The sequence below is a fragment of the Dermacentor variabilis genome, chromosome 4 (assembly GCF_050947875.1).
Source record: "Dermacentor variabilis isolate Ectoservices chromosome 4, ASM5094787v1, whole genome shotgun sequence".
In the NCBI taxonomy this organism is placed as follows: domain Eukaryota; kingdom Metazoa; phylum Arthropoda; class Arachnida; order Ixodida; family Ixodidae; genus Dermacentor; species Dermacentor variabilis.
The window spans coordinates 37,501,112-37,524,699 of NC_134571.1; the positions used below are offsets into that span (position 1 = coordinate 37,501,112).

Genomic DNA, 23,588 nt, shown 5'->3' on the forward strand with positions numbered 1-23,588 from the left:
TTGAGATGGCGAAGGCGGCCTGGGTAGAGGTGACGGCCGCTTGCGTGCAGAACTGTTTCCGCAAGGCCAGCTTTATTGATGTAGTGCCTGATGTCGAGCCTGATGCTTCTAAAGATGATCAATCCAGCGGCGATTTGTGGCAGCGCGTTGCCGACTTTGACATGGAGGGCTACGACACTAGTTGGGATGACTATTTCTGCTGATGAACAGGCTGATATTGTGGAACCGTGCACGGATGAGGGCGTCACTTGCGAAGTGCGGGTGGAGAGCGACGCGGGGGAATCGGATGACGAAACTTCGGAACCAGCACCCATAAGTGTGCCTGTAGCAACAGGCTACATACAAAGCCTCAGGCAACTTGTCTACACTGAGGGCCTCAGCAAAGAGCACACTTCTGCTTTAAATAAACTGGAGACGCTCTCATCAGATCTTCACTGCAGAAACAGATGAGCATCACGAACTTCTTTGCAAAGAAATAAATTTTGTTTTGATTAGCCACCCTCTTTTTTTTTTTTGGAGCTGTTGTCCACCTACTACGAACTTCAGGGTATAACAAACAGACACTGAGTAACGCTCAGGTTCATTATAAGCGGGCTCGACTGTAGTGCTGAAAGTAGGCAGAATCAAAACAAAGAACATAGCTTCGTGCATTAATGCATTTACATATCCAAATATGTGTGCCGAGACTTTCTGCAAAGTTGTCAGTGAGTCATTATGCCAGCAGTCTTAACTAAATTTCACTCTGACTAAAGAGTAATAGAGTGTCCTACACAAATGGAGCCAACTCCATGTTGCAACCAGTACGGCGTCTGGACAACTATAATGCATGAGGAGACTTCCAGGGATGCACTTTTTCTCTTTCATTTTATGATAATTAGATCTAGCAATTGCTTAATGAAGCAGTAGCCACGGACTTTAAAAGAGAATGCTTCAAACTTCTGTGCTCTCCCTTGTTATTCCTACTTGCCTTTGATTGCTGTATGAACCAAGCAATCATTTCAGGACACTATTATTAGCCCTTATCATTCTGCATACAGCGATACCACTGGTTTGCAACAAATGTTGCTTTGGACAACATGTGTGTGTTGTTGTTCTGCCTGCTGGCCTTTGCGGCCACAAAGCCTGGCCATGAGAGACGAGCACTCAGAATTTCACAGTTGCAGCTTAATAATGGTATGCTTGAGTAGAGCCCAGGTTACTCTTTGGCAGTGGTCACAACAGGCAGGCACCACTAATGCTTTTAGGCTGGTTGCTCACCTTGCAAAAGTGGGTCAGTGCTGAAGCAAAAGTGGAAGCAGATGCCAGCAGTGTCTGCACCTGGCCCCTGTGTTCCTTGTACTTGGCAGCCACCTCCCAGATGCTCTTCTGGTTCCACAGGTCGTTCAATTGCATGGTCTTGTAGAAGCTCTGCAGCAGCAACTGCTCACCAGTCTGCATCACAAGGGGAGTATGATGGCAGTGATTAACACTGTTTATGGCGCAGCAGGCAATTCTGCTTGGCTTAAATTGAAAAGTCAAATAAAATTATAGGGTTTAACGTACCAAAGCAATGCACAAGCCATGAAAAACACCATAGTGAGGGGAAATCCGATTAATTTCAGCCACCTGGGGTTCTTTAAAGAATTAGTGACACATAATTTCCAAGTTGTAGAATCCACACGTTTTTGGCACATAAAATCACGACACTTATCAAACACGAAGGGTAAAAAATGTAAGATATTTTATTTTTATATTATAGTAGGTCTTGAAATTACCTATAGACTTAGCATCATCGACATTATCGCGATGTCATGACACAGAGCGAAATCTGCTGACACTGTGCAGTGACAAGGCTAGGTATGATGATGTTGCTCATTCAAAAATAAACGAGGGTATGTTGCATGCATTTCTCCTAGCTACACTTATGTATAGCAGCTGCAGCAAACACAGGAATGAAGAGAGCCAATGTATCGGGACGTTGTGACACATACACCACCTGGTTGCGGGAAACTGAAACAGGTTTGTAGGAATAAGTACTATTACAGTAAAACATTTAGGAGGCTATGACATTTAGCATTAGTATTTCAAGAATTAACGAGGTCTGGATTGTTATTTAATGCAAGAAAATGACAAGACAAAAAAAATATGCAAGAACCTTTAATGATTGTCAATGTAAGTCAATAGCCAAACGCTTCAAGAAAGCTATTCACCTTATTAAAGGAATGTTGCGCTTGACGACACATATTCGTTGCAGTGAGGATACTTTGGTGGCGTTTGTTGTTTTATTGCATAACTCTGTAGAGAACAGACTTGTTAGAAAGCACATTTGTAGCGGTAGTACTGTCAATGTCCGAAAAACCAGGCAGTCTGAAAAAATAATGCATGCATTTTACTGCTCCCAAGGGCTCAGATCACCACGGGCATGTCTAAACGGCTCTGAAGGCCTGCCAGTACACGTGTTAGGCATATCGGTGCTCGTACTGTGACAGGAGATGGCGGGTGCACGTGCATATAATTAAAAAATGCATACTGTGCCCGTTGCACTTGTCCCTTGCCACTCTTCGTATGCTTCACTGCAATACTTCACGTATGTTTCATTGTGTAACACTGCTGTATTGATGCGAAGCTGACATTCGGGAACCAACATTATGCAAAGCGTCTTGCTATCCGGGCTACGAAGCCATTGGCAAGGATCATAAAGGCGAAGTCAGCGCCGTTGCTGACAGCGGCGAGTTCTTTCAATGAAAAACATGGCACCGAACTAAAAAGAGCTTGGTAACGAATGTCGAAGCAGGAAGGCCTAACGTTGCCACGGTGGTAGCTACGTCTGCCAGCAGATCTGCATGTGAGAGCACCTGTTCGAAGGGGCGAAATAATAAAAATGGTGGCGGCGGCGTTTTCGATAATGCCGTTTCGAACCTATGGTCATGGCAAAAAGTCTGGGCAAATGGACGGTGATGGGTTTTTGCATCCGAAATTTCAGACATTCTTATACATCGACTCTATGGGTTACCCAGGGGCGGTGCCGCAAAGGCGTCCAAATTATCGGGCATGTTCAAAAAATAGGGCGTCCGCAAAGTCGTTCCTTGTCATATATAGCCATGTGCACCTCAAAGAACTCTGATAGTTGGCATCTAGCAATAAGCGCACCGTGCAATCAAGTTTTTTCAAGCCAACCTTTCCTTCATCGCTTTAACCAAAATCTGACGTGTTACCAGAAGCGATTTCCTAAAATAATGTCTTGTCCGTTGAATCTGCTACATCGTCAGACTTTTTTCTCTATAAGGTTGCGCAGGGTACAACAAGATACCTGGAAAAAAAGAGAGAGAGAGAAGCAACGCACATGGGCCATTCTTTCACGAAAATTGGCGAAGGGTCAGTTCACATCCATTTTCACGTTTTGTACACACTTGTGGACCTGCACTAATTCTACTGCTGCCAGAGTACCCTTAATAGCAAAGTTATATACTCTGTTGTCAGCTGTATGTACAGTCTGAAGACTTGCAGGGCATTTGAAAATTCAGGAAAAAAATATTTGCGCTTACCAGCTGATGCCGCCACAGGCATGACCTAGCCGTTTCGGTTTGGTGCATAATTTTTGCTTCTTTATTCAGATGGAGCTGCTGACATGCATGCAGATACGGGTGAATTCAACAAAAATGCCTAGTTCTGAAGTAATCCCCTGTAATGAATGTATTTCTAGAATGTAAATGCACAACTCTGTGTACATAGAGTTAAATAGGGACATTAAATATAGTTACCCTGAGTGCCTAAGGAACCTACACAAATCAATTTTAATGAAGCTGCGCTGCTTCATTCATAATTTTATTTTATTTTTTTTAGTGCATGAGTGCACTGCCTGCAAGAGAGATACGATCATAGGCGCCGACTAAGGGGCGGCTCTGGGGACCGAGCCCCCACCATAGTTATAAGGGGGGGGGGCGCAGAGAACCTTCTCCCCGGCAATGCCCAAAGTCTATCGCCCCCCTAAAGTGTAAATACCAGAGTTTTGTAACCCGCAGCATTTGAAATTTCTTTTGACTTGCCTCAACCTTGTCACTTAAAATTTTATTGTGGCTAACGGCTTACTGCATCACTGTTGGCACAGACGTGCACAAATTTTAATTCATATGTATGCATTACTTCTGCAAATCCTGACAATCGGAGGACAAGCGCATTAAAAGCACCAGGGGCGGCTGCCTCGTCCGTATTTTCTCACTTCAACATTGCTTTACATTTCCACTGTAAACATGATACACGTACACATTATATTTAAATATATACACAGGACAAAGTTTATTGCATTTTTAAAAGAGAAGGAGGTAGCCAATTAATAATTATTTCTAAACGTATGGATAGCCTATGCCTAGAGAATGAATATGTTGCTGTATGTTCCCCTCACATTTAATTGCTTTACGGGCTTTTTTGACCCTGAAAAAAAAAGACCTGTAGACTTCAGTGACCCCTTTAGCAGTCTTTTATCAACGGCATATGAAATGCACATGATGATGTGTGTCTCTTTCCAGTAAGCAATGTTAACAACTCATGAAAAAAAAAAAGTTCTAATAATTTACAACATTTATTAGGGATGGAAACATCGTCACTTGCATGCACAAGTCATAAATGTATAGGGTGTCCCAATTAAGAACCAAGCACCAAGATTCTAAATAAAGCAGCAATGTGTTACTCGAACAAAACCTAGTGCATATTGTTTCCAGTACAGTGGAGTAGCTTCCAGTAATTCTTTCGTTACTGAGATTGAATTAAGTAGTTGTAATTAATTATCTAACTCAACATGCACTATCCAAAAAATCAAAGTGTCAATGAGGCATTTCTAGGCACAGACAAGGGACAACTAACTGTGGTATTTTCAGCAACGTACTAATTGCATACTAATTTTTTCTGACTGATAAATAAACCCTGTGAAATATGGAGAATATTACGTGACTGCATTCCCATCTGGACCATAAAGCAGTGCCCTCGAAAGCGCTCCCCCTGACTTAGCCTGAACGAAATAAAGGAAACAAAGAAAAAACATCGTGATCAAGCTAGTGCATTATCTACCACACCCCGGTTGAAGTAACCCAGTCACATTTGGTGTTAGTTGGAAACAAGCTGTGATAGCTCGTCTTGGCGCAAATAAAGTGCACAATTCTTTTATTTTTTTTTGCCACAACACCTATCATCACAAAAGTGAATTGACAATGTCAGTGCAAATGTTTAAAGGTGCGTTTTGTTTCGTCCCAGTCACCATGTCTTTCTCTAATGAGCAGAAGGATCAAAAACCTGATCCTTGCCTTAGGAGCTGCAAATGGCAACAAGAGGAAGGCCGTAAATATACAATATGAGTCATGTAAGTGTGGTGGTAGAGCAAATGCATCGACTATCATCCAGAATTATGAAAACCTGAGACAAACCGGCAGCTTCCAGAAACAGCAGCGGTAGGCTTCATCTTTGAGTCCTAGCCTACGCACGGATGGTCTAGCATTTATGGCCACAAACCCTCATGCTAGCATGTGGGACATGGCCACACAGTTACCAATTTACGAATCATCAATTTGGAGGATTCTAAACCACTCAGCCTTTCACCCGTACCACTATAACCTGCACCAATGCCTGGAAGCTAGGGACCTGCAGAATGGTCTAGAGCTTAAATGATATTGCGCGACATAAAAACGACACGGACGTGAAAGAAGACGACCCACCAAGCGCTTGGTGTGTCGTCTTCTTTCACGTCCGTGTCGTTTTTATGTTGCGCAATATCATTTAAGCAATGGATTACCAACTTGCCCGGAATGCTGCTCTCATTAAGGTCTAGAGCTCTCACAAAAGGCGATGAGTCACCGGACTTTTTGAGGATCATCATGTGCACAGATGAAGCCAATTTTTGAAGAAACGGCTAAGTAAATTTGCATAACGTACAGTATTGGAGTGACTCCAATCCACATTGGGTACAGCGCACTCGGCACCAGTACCAGTGTTGGTTCAGTGTGTGGTTCGGAATTTACCCCAGTGCAGTAATCGGTCCCATCTTCTTCGATCACACACGCTGACTGGACAGCGCTATGTGGACAAAATCTCTGAAGGAGTGGTGGATGAGTTTCTCAGCGAAGTCCTGCTGTCACGTCTTCAATATAGAGAACCAGCACACAGCAGCAGCCAAACACAAAGGTGGCTGGATGTGACTTTTCATGCACAACAGATTGGAAGGCAGGGGCCTGTAAATTGGCCAGCTAGGTCACCTGACCTCTCTCCACTCAATTTATTTCTTTGGGCTTATGTAAAAGATTGTGCTTACATGATCGAGACAGACGTCAGATTAGCTCAAGGCAAGAACAACGAATGTCTTCCCTAGAATTGCAGCATAGGTCATCAAGAAAGCCACTGAAGATGCGATAAAGTGGGCTTAGTACTTCGTAGCTTCAGACGGAGACCTATTCGAACACGACCTCTAGGCAGCCACTCGTGTTCAACGGCACTTACGAATTCATAGACAATAAGGGCACACCGAAATCTGACGTTTTCTTCTTCTTCTTCTTCTTCTTTTCTTTTTTTGCAGTCATCCCTAATGCCAATTCGGCTCATTTAGAAGTGGTATATTTACTTTCTTGAAAGCATCCGTTTTGCCTTTTCTCTATACGTGGGCCGCTTCCCGGTCTGTCTATTTTGCTTTCATTTTTTGCCATGAACCTGTTCTTGCAGTACGTATACACTCTCATAAAAAATAAAACCGTCACTTTAATTTGGCTTTGCTCCGAAGCAAGTTTCTGGCACGGAATATAGCTGCGCACACACTCTTTCGATGCGGTGCGAGCAGAGCCGTGATTTTGAAACATTCTATGCCTATTCCATTGCTTTTCGCAGTTCGTGTGTGATCAGAGCGGTGCTTCGACCGCATTATCAAGGGGCTTTTGCTATAAATGTGATCAGCCGGCCTTGAGAGACGTATAATAAGTGTGACATAGAAATGAGAGAACGGAATAGCTGCGAAGCCGCGAAATCTGCTGTCGGTGCTGCTTCCGTGCCATTAGCAAGGTGATGCGCTGCCCCTTCGAGTTCGCCAGGGGAAATGCAGCTGCTTTCAATGAGCTTATTTGAGGGCACTGCTTTATGATGAGGGTTGTAACGCAGTCACGTGGCATTTATCATATTTTGTGAGGTTTCTTTACCACTCAGAAAAAGTTGTATGCAATTATTACGCCGCTGAAAACACCCCATTTAAATGTCATTTGGGGGTGCCTGCAAATGCCTCATTGGCACTTCGATAATTAGGACAGTACTTCTCGATTTAGACAATTAATTGCAATTACCAAATTAAACCTCACTAACGAAAGAATTACTGGTGGCTGCTCCACTGTGCTGGAAACAATATGCACTAGGTTTTCTTTGAGTAAAGCAACTGCTATTTTTTAAAGTCTCGGTGCATGATAGTTGGGGCACACTATATAATTCACTCAGTAACCGAAATGAGGCCAAGCCGGACCGACTTGAAATCACAATCAACAGCAGTCATGCGCAGTAGCGCTTATACTTGGACTCACAGGGGGAAAACAAAATAAATAAAGAAAGAGAGATACAGAGGTTGCAGTTTCACCGGAAAGACGAAGCAGTATTAGTGATAGCGAAGTACACGACAATTACGCGAAGGAAGGTTACGCCACTGAGAGACACCGGATTCTTGGTGGCGTGAGAGGACTCAGGCTGTGAAGTTATACTGTCTCCTACTATAAGGTCTTGAAAACTCTCATATAAGGCCGTCACTTCAGTTAACGATTCTTTGAGGTCGCACGAAGTTTCTTCAAGTGCGAGAAATATATAGAAATATATATGGGGGGGGGGGGGGGGAAGCTGGCTACCCCCACCCAGAAGAATGAGAACTTTCTGCCTATAGATAAGATCGTTTATTTGAAATCGGCAGAAAAAGCTTAACGGTGCATTTCGATAAAATTTGCCAAATAAGAAATAAACGAAGAAAAAAAGCTTCAGGCCCAACTGCCCAATTCCTTACATAAATTTAGTCTACTGGGTGCACATTTACACTGTAATGGACCCATGTGTTGCTATTATTGTAGAGAGACAGGGCAATGAAATTCCTGTTGTCACATGCACAATTAGACATGCTTTGATTTCACACCTTGAGTGAGCCACCGCTGGCCAGTCTGGTGATGAGGGCTTCTGTAATCCCTACGAGTTCAGCCACCTGAAGCTCATTTTCTTTCAGATCTTCATACTGTAATGCAAGAGAGATTTCTGCTGAAAAACATTCTAAAGTTACGCAGTTATTCGAAGGCAGTCTACTTTTGCAACATTTGTAGAAATGACCAGATATGAGAGATCTCTTAGCTGCACTTATTATGGTCAAGTCGCATTTAAAATTATCACTAACTTGATTGACTTCTTACACTTTGTGCATGTATCTGCACAGTTTGCTGTTTGCACATCTCAGCTATGTGAATGCAATTGCCTGCGACATTTACTTCACATACGATGCCAACAGTTATTTTGTGGCACAACGTGCATATTTCTGAGCAGGCTGTTTCTCTTCTTTCTCTTGTTACCAAAGGCTCATCCTTCAAACACAGCAAATGAATTGCAAGCATGCCTCTGAGGATCATTTCAGCTTTGAAAAGTGTGGTTCTAATAACAAACAAACATGCAACTGGAGCTGTAACGGAAGTGTGTCACATAGGGCCACATATTCACCTGTTTTTAAAAGTAAACTATTTACTTTTTGTTCATGTATAGATCACACATATTATGTCGCCTTTACGAGAGAATATAGTGTAGTATCTCAGCACTTTGGTAAATAATTCTACTAAAACCAGTAAAGCGTGTCTTGTTACAATTCTCAACCTATAGAAATTAGGGAACCTTTTATGAAAGCAATATGGATAATATTAGTCAAGCACCACTGACATTGAGAAACACATTAGGTTCTATACTGTGTCCTTCTAGGCAACAGCAGGCTTTAAGCTTGTTGTCTGCTTATCTTCGTGATAATCGCTTGCTTGACAAGGTTTAGGAAATTCAATACACAGTTGCCTTCCATTAATTTGACCCAGATAAAACTGACAAAATTGGTCAAATTATCCGGCAGGTCAAGTTAAACAAGAGGCAGAAAAAACACCAAAACACACCACTGATTGATCTGCCAGTATTTGCCCCAATTCTATTATGTCCACGGATTGAACGCACGCCCACTTTTTATGGGTTCAAAGAAAACAATAGTGAAAATGACACAAGAGCTCCTAACTAAATACAAATTGAATTCACACTCGTTTTTTTAGCAAGAAAAACCTAGCATGACTCCAATACTGGCAAAAAGAAAAGTGCAAAACTCGGGAATATTGCATAATATAATTTTATTTACTTAATGTCCATCATCATCACTCAGACAGTACTTTATCGCGATCGATAAAGAACCCCAACATGTCTTTTCTAATAAGGTCTGCAGTGGGTTTTATATTCTGCATTAAACAAACAACTCCACTATAATAGCAAGCAGGTTGATGACCCACACCCACACTAACCACTTCGCTTATTCATTCTGGCACACATGCGATCTATGGAACGCCAGGAACATGTGATGCGGCTTGTTGCAAAATAACTTAAATGTGCTTTTGTAATCAGACTGAAAGCGGCGTGTCTTCTTCATGCTATGTAAAAAAAAATTGTTTTGTCGCCATCCAAGATTGCCATCTTGTGAAGTAGGCAATGGGTTTTGCTAATGTGGTTTAGGTTTCATATGGAGCTGGCACCACCCAAGCAATTTTCTAACTAATTTTTTCTGTAAAACAAGCGTGCAGTAGAAACGAGTAAACACTGTAACAATTCATTGTAAGCTACCCTTGTTGCTTTAGAATCTTTCTGGGGCATGCAAAAAACAGGCATTTTCAACAGGAGCACTGCTGACACTGACTCTGCCACTATTGAAATTCCCACAGCGGTCATCATTAGGGCTGGGTGCGTGCGTGATGACAGGCCAAGTTTGAATTATCTGGCAAAGGCTAATTCAGGATCAAAATACCTAAAGTTTGCTGCCACAGAAAAGTATGGGCGCCAGCTGGGACCTTCAATCAGGATCAAATTAACCAAAAATCAAATTGACTGGAGTTAAATTAACGGAGATCTACTGTGTACAATTAAACCTTGATATAAGGAGCGTCAATATAACATAATTCGCCATATGGCCTTTTGCAGCTTCTTGTCGATAGAATACCATATATATTGAACTTATATATAATGAAGTGTGTTTATACATGATTTCAGTATAAAGAACTTTTACTGCCGCTGTGAAGGAATACCTGAGAGGTGCTCGCCACGCACCTCTCAAATTGCGCATCACGTGATCGGAAGCAGATCAACATCATGTTCCATATAAACTCTAAGCGCAATAATATCTTTTCGCACCCTGTGCTCTGTATGCTTTAGGTGCGCGTGAAAGCGTGCAAGGGTGAAATGAGAAGGATGGTTGCTTGATGAGCGCAGTCTTCCCATGCAAGCAAGGGGATAGAGGGGAGGGGAGCGAGCTCACAATAACACGATCAAGTGCGTGAGGGTTGGGGGGGGGGGGGGAGGGGGCAGGTTGGCAGGCATCTCCTTTTTTAGCGCGGCCATGGCTGCATATGCCGATCAACATGGTTGAGTGCATATGCAGCCCACATGCTGTTTTAGAGGTAATCGGCAACATGTGCAAAGAGTGGGTGAGGTGAGATGGTGTGGCATTGTGTGCCGTCTTCTCGCACATTTAGTGCTGGAAGTTGCATAATTTCGAGTTTCTGAGACGTGTTGAAGTGAGAGGCAGATGATGCATTCACTCTCTGCTGACAGCGCTTTGAGTGACAGCGTCATCCCACTGCGAGCGACACTATCAGCCTCGAGAGCGGAGTGGACGAGAAAGCGTGGATGGTTTTCCTTTGTACTGCCAATGTGTTGCCATCAACAAAATAATTTTTTTCACATTTATATTTGCTGTTTTCGAGTGCCCTATAATTCTGAAAACATTGCGGCCCCTGCCATGTAAGAAAACTCCATCGGCGACTCTACTTATTGGCATAGAAGACACAATTTCCAAAAATTTGGAAGACGCTTAAGCTTCGCCTTAAAGAGTGGAACGCGACAGCACTCAAAGATCCCTGACTGCTTCTCACGCTTCCCAGCAACTGCAGCATATGTAACCGTAATGTTTACCGGAAAGTGCTCGCAGCAAACGCTATGCACAAAGGCGGACTTTCTGGTAGAAACGCGGCCTCTTGCGCGCGCCGCGATGCGGCAGAGGCGAGTACCATTTGGAAGTGTTTTAAGGAAACGGGAGCGCAGCTACATGGACTCCGAAATATTCATGCGCTGGCATGCGCAAATGGAAGACGTCGTCGGCGGTCTACGAATTAGAGAAGCGCTGGAAAAGGGGTTTGTTTGAATTTTCTCGTAACACAATTATGTTTTCTCATACAGTGAAACCTCGTCAAACCATAGTTGGCCGGAGCTAAAAAAAATTACGTACTAAACAATAGTACTGTTTAACCGAAATAGCATGAGATCGCCCACTTACCTGTCAAAAACTAAACTCAAGAGAGAATGCAATGAAAGGGGAAAAACATGCAGTATTTATTCACTTCACACGACAAAAGTGTTATTTTCGTTTGATGCCGCCGTGGCCTAGCAGCGACCTCAAACTTACTGAAGCTGCGAGCCAGCTTTTCAGACAGCCCCTTTTTCTCGGCAAACAATTGCATGGCAGATTCCTCATGGCAGATTCTCCGTGCGCAGGCGCGGCAGCGTTGCGTAAGTCACGGGGCAGCTTTTCATTTCAGGGTGCTGTTCTCGTCACCATGATTGCATTCATGAAGTTGATGTAACATGCAGCTTCTGCCACTGTCGGGCCTGAATCGCTCATGCTGTCGCTTTCCGTGTCATCCTTATAACTGTCGCTAGGCGACATTTCGGCAACAACAGAGACAACGATGGCAAAAATTCGAACCTCGTAACCAGCATCTCTTCGCGGTCACAGCAGCACTGCCGAGCAACTTCTTTGCATTCCAAATGCCACACACCGTAGTCAACAGTAGATCCATGTCGCGTGCCAGCGCCAACTTCTTCGTGTTACATTCGATACCACGAGCCGTGTCCAGTTTTTCTTCTATGCTGAGCACCCTGCGTCTTTTTTATCCGAGCTTCGGCATGACGCGAGTCCTCGCTTGCACGACGCCACAGAGCTCTATGGCATGGCACCGAAATGATGTTGATGTGGCTTCATGCGCAAATGCACAGGACGCTTGGAGGGCTGTTCTGATCTCTGAGGCTCGTTGTTCTGCTGGGCCGCCCGATGGAGATGACGCATCACCGTGTTTGTGCGAAGAAAAGTGGAAGCACTACGAGTTAACCGATACGTATGCAATAAGCTGGTACGGTTTATGCAGATACCAAACCCACTATGTGCAATGGCTGCTGAGCCGGGGATTTGACTTTACTACTTTTAAAACAAACTACTGCTTAAACGGATACAGTTTAACAAGGTTTCACAGTATATTCAAATTACAATCCGAGAGCTATTATGTCTGTAGGTTAGTGTAAGTCGTATTTTAAAATTTTTCTACGTATTTTAGCTTGAGAAATACAATTAGTTCAGTAAGTTCCTTGCGCTGCATGGAGGCCCTGGGTATGGGTGGTTCGAAAATCTATTTGCCAGAACGACGTCCGATGCCGACACCGGATTTTCTGCAACAGGAGCTCCTTATTGCTATCGCATTAATAGAATGAAGCAAACTGCTGATTTTATCGGCTTCTTTATATCAAGGTTGAACTGTGCGCATTAGAATGATCAAAATTCATTTTCACATTGCCTTCATTTTACACCTAAACACTAAGTCTATCTTTTTCATACCATTATCACTCTTTCTGCCCTCGCTCTCCATACAGTCTTTCAATCCCTCGTCCCCTCCCTCATGTAGGCGACTGCACACATGCCAGCGGAAGTCTGCATTTCATTAAAGAGCTCTCTCTCTCTCTCCCCACTACTACAAGCTACAGCCCAACAGATGCCAAGTAAAAAATGCTGAGATAACATGGATAAATAAATCAGTACAGGTAACATAATTAATTAGTCTGCTGCCATGTCCGGCATGCAGAGATGCCACTGTTCATCCAGACTCACCAAGCGGTAGTAGGCTGGGGGATCAAGCCTGGCAGTGGGCAGCTGCCTTGGTGTGACCAAGTACAGCAGGTGCAGGGGGCATCGCAGGGACAGGGAGGACAGTGCTGCCCAGAGCTCTTGACGCAGAGTGCTCGCCATGGATGGGTCTATAAAGCCTGTGCCACAATGTAGGCATGCATTTCAACAACAGTGTCACTGCAAGCATTGCCAGAAGGGTGTTTGACTCCTCAATAGAGGAGTGTGTCCTCAGACGTGTCTGTCACAGCCCTAAGATAGAAAGTGCATCTACTCAGGCTCCGCTACACAGTGATATACTGCGAGGTGTGCCCTTCTAAATCTGTACATTTTGAGACAGTGATCATGAGCTGAATAATACAATGAGCGATGCCACCTGTAATGAAGGGTAACCACATTATTCTCTATTATGCTATATGCACTATGTAGCAAAAGAAAGGAAAGAAAATAAGCATTGAAATAAGTTTTCCCCCAACACATATCCAAAAAGTTTCCGAGGCCCAATTGTCAGTGAAAAATTATTTTCCCAATTGAAGAGTTAAACCGAATAAAATTTTGCTCTGCCATGTATTATAAAGCTTTTCTGGCGCATGAAGGAAGGGATACACTACTAGGAAATGTCACATGACAATCTTGAAGCCTGGTCATAAAAAATATAGGGGAGAAGTAGGTCCTAGTCACGTGATAGGCAAGCGATACATTAAAGTCGGCTCACTTTGGTTGTGTCTGCTGCGGAGGGTTTCGAAACAGGTGCACGCAGAAGGTGTGACAAACATCTGCCGAGATTAGTGAAGGTTTAAGCATGCAAAGCAGTCGAGTGTGTGTTGTCAGTCAGGTGACACACCTAAGCACCACACGGTACATAGATGTGGCTCACCACTTAGGCAGCAGAAAGGCGCTAAGGATTTAGTGAACGCAGGCATCAGGTAACCGACATTATGCCTAATAACCCAAGGATCCCCCCAAGAACGACCGGTGGCATTTCGGGGCAGTTTCATGGAAATGAGGAAACCTTTCTCCCAGTAAATGTGTACAGGCAACCAAGCCGTCCTTCCGATGGCGAATTGCTGCGTTTGGGGATGTCGGCCAAGCAACAATGATGCCTTTTGCACCCACAAACACTTTCAGGCGGTTAAGTCAGCATCCAGGGTGCGCAGATACAACAGCATAACAATGTTGCACCACACAATTTTACAAGATAGTGCACATAAATATGAAAAAAAAGCAACAACTTCAGCATTTAGAGTGCAAGGTAACGCTATTTATTTCTCTCAAAATGGAAGATGCACACCAGACCTTTTCACTAAGCAAAAATGCAACAAAAGTGTATTCCTCAAAACATTTGATCTCTTCCTAGGTGCAAAACAGCAGGACAAAAATCAGTAAGAAAATAAGCACCGCAGTTTAAGGTGCACAACAGCTGATTTGAAGAAAAATTAAGAAGTGCGTGGGAAAATAGACCATGCTCGGGCGTTCTGACGGTCTTCGAGGCGAGAGCACTGGCAACTCCACGAACTGCGGTGGCAAGCACAAGTGACACTATGAAAATTCTGTATTCGTGGGCCCCAGCCTTTCTCCACATTTCAAGGCAACGCGTTTTGAAGCAAAGAACGACACCTGCAGTAGTGCAAAACCACCAGTTACTTCCTACGTGCCTCCATGCCTGTAACGGCAGGGTCCACTAAAGTTAACATATACCAAACAATCTCGAATGAGGTGGCAACTATATGGGCCAAATCCTACCCAAGGGGCACAGCGTACATGGCCTTGGAGAGCGGGACGGGCGTCGTCAGAGGATGTTGGTATACCGAGGCTAACAGAATCGCATGATGTGGCATTTGATTTCAGCTTCTGTAGTACACACAATTTTTGTGGGTCCTTTTTGTACCCCGGTCCTTATATGTCTCCTAGTCTTACGAAAAACTTTTGTATCTTCAGGAGATGCGAAATGACAGATCTACGAATTTCTGCTGTGTTTATTATAACAATGGTTTTCATCAAATCAAATACTAACACAAATGACAAGCATGTACTGGCATGGACCAGTGTTTTCTGCAGCATCCATGTCATGGCGTGAACCTCTGAACAAAATTTCAATAAATAGCAACAGTGAACAAAAACCAGAACAGATAGGAAGAACGACACACCACCAGCCCTGATTAGTTCGTATTAGTTCCTCAGCGCTGGTGGAGTGTGCCATTCTTCCTATCAGCTCTGGTTTTTGTGTGCTGCTATATATTGAAATGATGATTTACCAATTTGCCCAAATCGCAGTTTTATTAGAGTTTATCTCTGAACAAAGATGTTGGCTCCCTCTACATCCATCAGAGTTTAATTTACGTTAATTCAAGTTGTGAAATACAGCCACTAATGCGAGTACTACTGCAAAATTGTAGCTCTGGTAATGGCACCATCTGCACTCGCAGGTACAAATAACAACACGCTCGATGTAAGGTGCGAAATTCCATATGCACCAAGTATTTAGTGATGGATACTAGAGTTCATCTTACTGCGAGAGTCAAAAAGCAGATGCGCAGGCTTTGAAACTAGGGTGGAAAGCAGAAAGTGGAGCAACATAAGTACTTTTTGTTCTAGGAATTCCTCAGCTGAATAACTACCAATCACATGAGCCGATCTCTGTCATGCACCATTTGTTTTGAATCTGTATTCATACTATATGAAAAACAGCGAGGCACAGTCATTAATGTCTCCAAAAGTACTGGAGGACTCTCCTCTTAATGCCAAAATCAAGCAACAAAGCTACACACCTGAAGCACAGAGTGAGCATTCTATGCTCACTCTGTGCTCTATGCATAGCTTAAATGAAGCACAAGGCACGAACTTACCTTTGAAAGCCGCGCATCCAAGAGGGGTGGCGCGTAGCTCTCCAGTAGAACTGTGTTTCAAGATAAGGTCAGCTGTAATCAGGTCGTCAAGAACTTGGTGCAGAGTTTGCGATGGGTCTTTTCCCTCTTTTCGTTGTTGTAGGGCAAGTAGCGTTGCATCCATCACTTCGGCAAGAGAGTCTTCGGACTTGGCAACCTATAGAGACACCAAATTTTTATTTATTTTAATTGGTGTAAGACGAGACAAAAGGTCACCATCGAAAGGAACAAATTCATGCTGCCTCTTAAGAAACCAGCTATTGGCTACTATATCCTCATTAGTGCTCAAAAACATTTTATCCTGAGCCCAATCAGCTCCTTAATTTTTCTTTTCTCGGTGATGCATTACCTCCTTATTGAGCCGTGAGGCTCAACATACACAACTTGTTTACCATACTGTATTGCTGTCGCAGAATGGGGTTTCTCAAATAAATTTTCGCTAGCAGATGATCTAAGGAATCCTTCGTTGAGGAAGTGCACATTTGCATTTACAGCTACATCGAGCTATAAAACTGCCTGTTTGGCAACACGAGTGCTAAATGCCACTTCCCCTCACAACACAATGGCTTTTTCACTGTACAATACCAGGGAAATGACCCACAGTAACCTACATCTTCTATAGTAAATAAATCTGTAAAAGTAAGTCTGTAGCAAATAAACTGATCATCTGTATCGTAAAATTAAATGGCCTGCCAAATACCACTCCTTCCGTTTACTGCCAACTCAGCTCGAAATTGACTCTTAAATGAAACCGCCTTCTCTATCCACCTATATGTTATCCTTATCATTTTTCGTAGACATAAAATAGTTCGGCTTGATATAACAGATCGGAATGTGCTTGTCTTCTGTTGCAACTACCTTTATGCCAACGTGTGTGTAGGGTGGCCAGGTCCTCTCAAGCTGTATAAACAGTTTTCACTCCTGGGTCTCCCGCAACATTGTTGCAAATAAACTCAAATTCAATCTTTCAGATAGCTTTGAGGTGCAGCACCCAACAAGGGTTCGGTGAACTGTTCAGCATCACTTACTGAATTTACTTCCAGCACCACTACGCGGAGTGATGAAACCAACATCATGTTGATTGCTTGTGCTTATCAGTCTCCGGATCATGTATTGACATTTTTCTACTTACTTGCAGTCCTATCAAACTGAGTAGCAACATTTTCAAGGCCTTCTGTTCATCTTGAAGAAGATTGGAATAGCAGCTGTCAATAGGAGCCTCCAGAAGCTTCCGCACCTAGAGAAACGCCCGACAAATCTCGGTGAGAAGTCTGGCCAATTATAGAAAGCTACCCACACATCACTGGAAAGCAAGACGAGACCTTTTCTTTATCTTTATTGGGTACGATGAGGATGCTCTCTCCAGATGAGTCAATGCCTGCCCGCCCAGCACGTCCAGCCATTTGCTGATAGACACTTCGAGTAAGGAACTCGGTGCCAGTGTAGGGCGACTTGAGGATCACCCTGCAACAAACCGTCAATGTGTAGACATGACTTGGTGCTAACGAAACATCACTGCAGTAGTAGCATTAGTAGGCACGCACATATCAAACATTACTTAAGCTAGTTAGAAAAGGACAGTAGCTGTGAGCCATAACATAACTTTTGTTGTACGAGTGTGGGCTACAGCCTTTCCAGCATTTCCACTTCGTGTTACAAGGATCAATGCACGACTATCCTCCACTTGTACAATCATCATTATCATAAGCCTATTTTATGTCCACTGCAGGACGAAGGCCTGTCCCTGTGATCTCCAATTAACCCTGTCCTGCGCCAACCGATTTCAGCTAGCGCCCACGAATTTCTTAATTTTATCACCCCACCTAGTCTTCTGCCGTCCTCGACTCCGCTTCCTTCTCTTGGCACCCATTCTGTAACCCTAATGGTCCACCAATTATCTAACTTACGCATTACATGACCTGCCCAGCTCCATTTCTTAATGTGAATTAGAATACCGGCTATCCCTGTTTGCTCTCTGATCCAAACCGCTCTCTTTCTGTCTCTTGACATGACATTCTTAATTCCATTGCTCTTTGCCCGGTCCTAAGCCTGTTCTCAAGCTTCTTTGTCAGTCTCCAAGTTTCTGCCCCATATGTCAGCACCGGTAGAATGCATTGATTGTACACCTTTCTTTTTAACGATAACGGTAAGCTTCCAGTCAGGACCCGACAATGTCTGCTGAATGCGCTCCGACACATTTTTATTATTCTGTAAATTTCGTTCTCATGATCAGGGTCCTCCCTGTGAGTAATTGACCAAAGTAAATGTACTCTTTCACAGACTCTAGAGCCTGACTGGCGATCCTGAACTCTTGTTCCCTTGCCCAGCTATTCACCATTGTCTTTGTCTTCTGCATATTAATCTTCAACCCCACTTTTATACTCTCTCTGTTAAGGTCCTCAATCATTTCTTGTAACTCGCCCCAGTGTTGCTGAACAGGGCAATGACAGCTGCAAATCAAGTTGCTGAGATATTCGTCGTTGATCCTTACACCTAAGCCTTCCCAATTAATTAGCTTCAATACTTCTTCCAACCATGCGGCGAATAGCATTGTAGAGATTGTGTTTCCTTGTCTGACCCCTTTCTTTATAAGTACCTTCCTACTTTTCTTGTGGAGAATTAAGGTAGCTGTAAAATCTCTGTAGATACTTTCCAAGATGTTTATGTAAGCGGCCTGTACTCCTTGATTACGTAATGCCTCTATGACTGCTGGTATCTGTGCTGAATCAAATGCCTTTTCGTAATCTATGAAAGCCATATAGAGAGGCTGATTGCACTCTGTGTATTTCTCGATTACCTGATTGATGACATGGATGTAATCCATTGTAGAGTATTTATTCCTGAAACCTGCCTGTTCCCTTGGTTGACTAAAGTGCAGTGTTGCCCTTATTTTTTTGTAGATTATCTTGCTGAATATTTTATATAATATTGTAAGTAAGCTAATGGGCCTATGACTTTTCCATTCTTTAATGTCATCCTTTCTATGGATTAGTATCATGTGGGCATTCTTCCAGTTCTCTGAGACCCTTGAAGTATAGACACTTCGTATAAAGAGCCGCCAGTTTTTCAAGCATTATGTCTCCTCTATCTATGATTTAATTGACTGTTAGTCCATCTTTTCCAGCCACTTTCCCCATTTCATGCCTTGCAAGGCCCTTCAACTTCATCGCTAGTTATAGAAGGAGCCTCTGTAACCTGTTCATTACTACTTCAAATGGAGGTATCGTAGCTGCTTTGGGTGCTGTAAAGGTCAGTATAGAATTCTTCTGCTAAATTTACTATATCGTCGAGATTGCTGATGATATTACCCTGCTTAACATTTAGTGCATACATCTTGGTTTGTCCTATGCCAAGTTTCCATCTAACTGATTTCAGGCTGCGTCTATTTTTTGTGGCTTCTTCAGTCTTTCTCACGTTATAGTTTCGAATATCACTTATTTTCGCCTTGTTGATCAGTTTTGACAGATCCACAAATTCTATCTTATCTCTTAAGTTGGCCACTTTCATTCTTTGTCGTTTCTTTATTAGGTCCTTTGTTACTTGGGAGACCTTAAGGACTGGTTGCCTTGGTGCCTTACCTTGCAATTCAATTGCTGCCTCTAAAGCCAGCCTAGTACAGTTTCATTCATTACCTTTACGTCATCTTCATCTCTCTATCTTAAGGCTGCATATTTGTTTGCTAGTGCCAGCCTCAATTCGTCTGCTTTTACCCTTACTGCATTTAGGTTGGCCTGTTTCTTCTTGGCCAATTTTACTCTTTCTCTCTTCAAATTGAGGTGAATCCTAGCACTCGTTAACCTATGATCACTAATCTTTACCCTACCTAACACTTCTACATCCTGCGCTATGCTGGGATTGGCAGAAATTATGAAATCAATTTCATTTCTTGCTTCACCATTAGGGCTTTTCCAGGTCCACTTATTATTCCAACGCTTTCTGAAGTAAGTGTTCATTATTTGCAGGTTATTCCTTTCCACAAATTCTAGCAACGTCTCTCAAGTGTTCCTAGAATCCATGCCGCAGTTGCCAATTGTTTTTTCACCAGCCTGTCTTTTCCCCACTATTCCACTTGAAGTCACCCATAACTACAGTATACCGAGTTTGCACTTTTCGCCCCCCCCCCCCCCATCGCTAACTCAACATTTTCATAAAACTGTTCTATTTCTTCACCATCGCGACTGGAGGTTGGAGCGTAGGGTTTGTACTACCTTTATTCTATACCTCCTATTCAACTTTATTACGACTACTGTTACCCTCTCAATAATGCTGTAGAATTGTCAATATTGCCCGCTATGTCCTTATAGATTAAGAATCCTACTCCGAACTGCTTCTTATCTGGTAGTCTTTTATAGCAGAGGACGTGGCCATTTGTCAGCACTGTATGAGCCTCATCAGTTCTTCTAACCTCACTAAGGTTAATGATATCTCAAACAATGCCTGATAGTTCCTCAAGGAGTCCTGCTAGGCTAGCTTCACTCGAGAAGGTTCGGGTGTTAAACACTGCAATGGTCAGTTTCCATTGTACAATAATAAGACGTAAAATCAAAGCAGACAATGGCAAATGACATTTAAAAACATAATAAGTTAACAATACAGTACTGCGCCAAAAGTGTGCGCACTTCACATCATGTGCCAGAAGGACACCATTTGCCATTAGCACATGCAAGAGTAAAATGTGAGCTGAAGGCACTCTATGAGTAGTATGAGTGCAGCCCTGTTTAACAGCTACTTCTTCGCAGCTGCCTCTTTGCAAGTGCTATTTTACAGGTCAAATTTGAACTGAGCTCAAGTAAAAATAAAAGAAACAGCACCTCTTAGCTGGTAAGTTGACACCAGCCGCCAGAGTTGAGGTGCATGTGAGACAGCAAAGCACACCGGAAGTGTATGCATCCTCCACAATGCGGCGCTCCTCCACCGTCAGCCCGCTATGGTGGTAAGCCACACCCATGGGCAACGTCTGCCGCAGGACCCGACAAACCTGGCCTACCTCTGCTCGCAGTGTCTGCAGCAAAGCTTCCTTCTGCTCACGCCTATGGTCCAGTAATGACCTGAAACATCATCAATAAAACTGCGCTGTCCTCTCTGCTTTGTCGAATTCATCAAGCTCATAATAAAGATCAAGGATAAACTGGCTGGGCCCACAAGACTGCATTGCAACAACATGCGCTCTGCTTTAACTGTCCGCTACATAAGAAATTAAATTCTTAATTTGGGTGGAAGATCTTGCAGCCACAGAGCAGATAACTTTTCCCGAAGCACAAAACATCGCACACAAGTCTTGTAACAGAAAAAAAATGATGGACCTATCTAGCCACCAAGATTAATTACTACATACTATAATTACTATATATGCTGATTAAATTTGAATGAGTTGTCTTATATCAAGAACACAGATCATGCACTACTAACAACTACATTTATTTCTGTATTATCCAATTCTATCTATGCCATTACTTAAGCCACTTTTTCATTGAATGCTTATTTGAACACTTGCATCCTGAACAGTACAGTAAACATCCATTAGCTTGACATTGTAAAACTAGGGAAAATTTTTGAATTAGGAATAATAAAAGAGCATGCAAAGAACACAGAGAGATGAACAGAGGAAAGGTGATATTGTGCATTTCTGTTCACACAAGCCTATTGTTCTGAAGTTTTTTGAAATACCCAAGGTTTCAAAATGAACAAAATTTCAATATATCCATGTCACATTCACCACCACCATCTGAATTCACAAGTAATCCGCGATCCTGCAGTTGTCCGTATGAAAAAACAGTTTACATAAAATGACTAGAAACATGCCGACAGCAGCAATGGCCCATCGCAGAAAACCCTGCGATGCCACAGTGGAAAGTATGCTGGGCTACATTTGTCAAGTACTGACGTAACTCACTGCCGATCTTGCTGTCTACGATGTGGACACACGATCACATGCTGTGGTACCGACTAGCTTGGCTTGACACAGTTCTACAGTTCCTGATGGTTTCTCATCAACAAGAGTCAGAAAAAAAAAAGTGAGAATAATGACTAAGTGCATTTCACATTTAGGAAAATGCCCACATTTTCAAGTCCCACAAGAGTGTAAGCCACTCATCATCATCATCAGCCTGGTTACGCCCACTGCAGGGCAAAGGCCTCTCCCATACTTCTCCAACTACCCCGGTCATGTACTAATTGTGGCCATGTTGTCCCTGCAAACGTCTTAATGTCATCTGCCCACCTAACTTTCTGCCGCCCCCTGCTACACTTCCCTTCCCTTGGAATCCAGTCCGTAACCCTTAATGACCATCGGTTAGCTTCCCTCCTCATTACATGTCTGGCCCATGTCCTCCCCCCTCCCCCCCATTTCTTTTTCTTGATTTCAACTAAGATGTCATTTACCTGCGTTTGTTCCCTCACCCAATCTGCTCTTTTCTTATCCCTTAACGTTACACCCATCATTCTTCTTTCCACAGCTCGTTGTGTCGTCCTCATATTCAGCAGAACCCTTTTCGTAAGCCTCCAGGTTTCTGCCCCATACGCGAGTACTAGTAAGACACAGCTGTTATACACTTTTCCCTTGAGGGATAGTGGCAACCTGCTGTTCATGATTTGAGAATGCCTGCCAAACGCACCCCAGCCCATTCTTATTCTTCTGGTTATTGCAGTCTCATGATCCGGATCCGTGGTCACTACCTGCCCTAAGTGAAGGGAAGTAAGTAAGTGCCCTACTAAAGGAAGTAAGCCACTAGTGGTCATGCAAATAAAGCTCTTCAAATTATGGCCTGAAGAGGCCAACAAGAATCTGCTTCTGTAGTGCCAAGCCTGAAAGCCAAGCACAGATGATGACAAACACTCACTGAGGCAGGAAACGAGCCAGAAGCAGAGCCACACTCTCACAGTTCTGCTTCGTTGGGCAGAAGACGAGACACGAGTGCTGTGGCACTGTCTCTGCAACCAGAAGAGACAGCTGCTCGGGGTCCTGCATCTGGCTTTGCTAGTGTGCAAGGGTAGCGATAGCAGAGGGTTGATTAGCTGTGCTGAGAACATAGTAACCAACATCCACGAGAATGTCCCGAGAAATCTGAGCTTGAAATGCACAAGAAACAGAATTAGAGAAACTACCTTAGGAAGCTTGCGGACAACCCGAAAGGGCTCCTCTTCATATTTTCCCTGCTGTTCAAAGATGTAGTCTTCCACTTTGATGTACTCCCTCAGCTCAACCTGTTTGAGAAGGGTGTTATACCAGCAACATTTAAGCCTTTATTGAAGTTGCACTACTTACGGAAAGCTCACGCTGCCACAAGCAGAAGCACAAGTTTCAAGGGGCCCTGAAACAACTTTTAAAGCTTGTTAACTTAAGAAACACAATAAATATTGCCAATTTAATCCAAAGAAAAAATAGAAAACAACCATGACGGACACTGGACCCACATAATGCAGCAATAAATGTAAACAATCTTCCAGATACTATATGCTTTGGAACAAGGTTACTATTTCTGAAGGGAGGTTACTCATATAAATTATTGAAAGCATGCAAAGCATTCATATGGAATTTGATTCAAAATTTAAAGCTA

At 43.2% G+C, this 23,588-nt stretch overlaps 1 protein-coding gene across 2 annotated transcripts in view; it reads right to left on the reverse strand.

Annotated features, from left to right (window-relative positions):
- mus301 (mutagen-sensitive 301) overlaps positions 1-23,588 on the reverse strand; it is a 46,590-nt gene that overhangs the window by 15,479 nt on the left and 7,523 nt on the right. For both annotated transcript variants that reach the window (XM_075688669.1, XM_075688668.1), the window contains 9 exons: positions 23,137-23,235; positions 22,872-23,008; positions 20,844-21,080; positions 17,355-17,496; positions 17,165-17,269; positions 15,994-16,189; positions 13,133-13,287; positions 8,114-8,209; positions 1,258-1,431 (listed from right to left, as the gene is read on the reverse strand). In XM_075688669.1, coding sequence (XP_075544784.1) covers positions 1,258-1,431; positions 8,114-8,209; positions 13,133-13,287; positions 15,994-16,189; positions 17,165-17,269; positions 17,355-17,496; positions 20,844-21,080; positions 22,872-23,008; positions 23,137-23,235 — 1,341 coding nt within the window. The remainder of the gene's footprint in view (positions 1-1,257; positions 1,432-8,113; positions 8,210-13,132; positions 13,288-15,993; positions 16,190-17,164; positions 17,270-17,354; positions 17,497-20,843; positions 21,081-22,871; positions 23,009-23,136; positions 23,236-23,588) is intronic.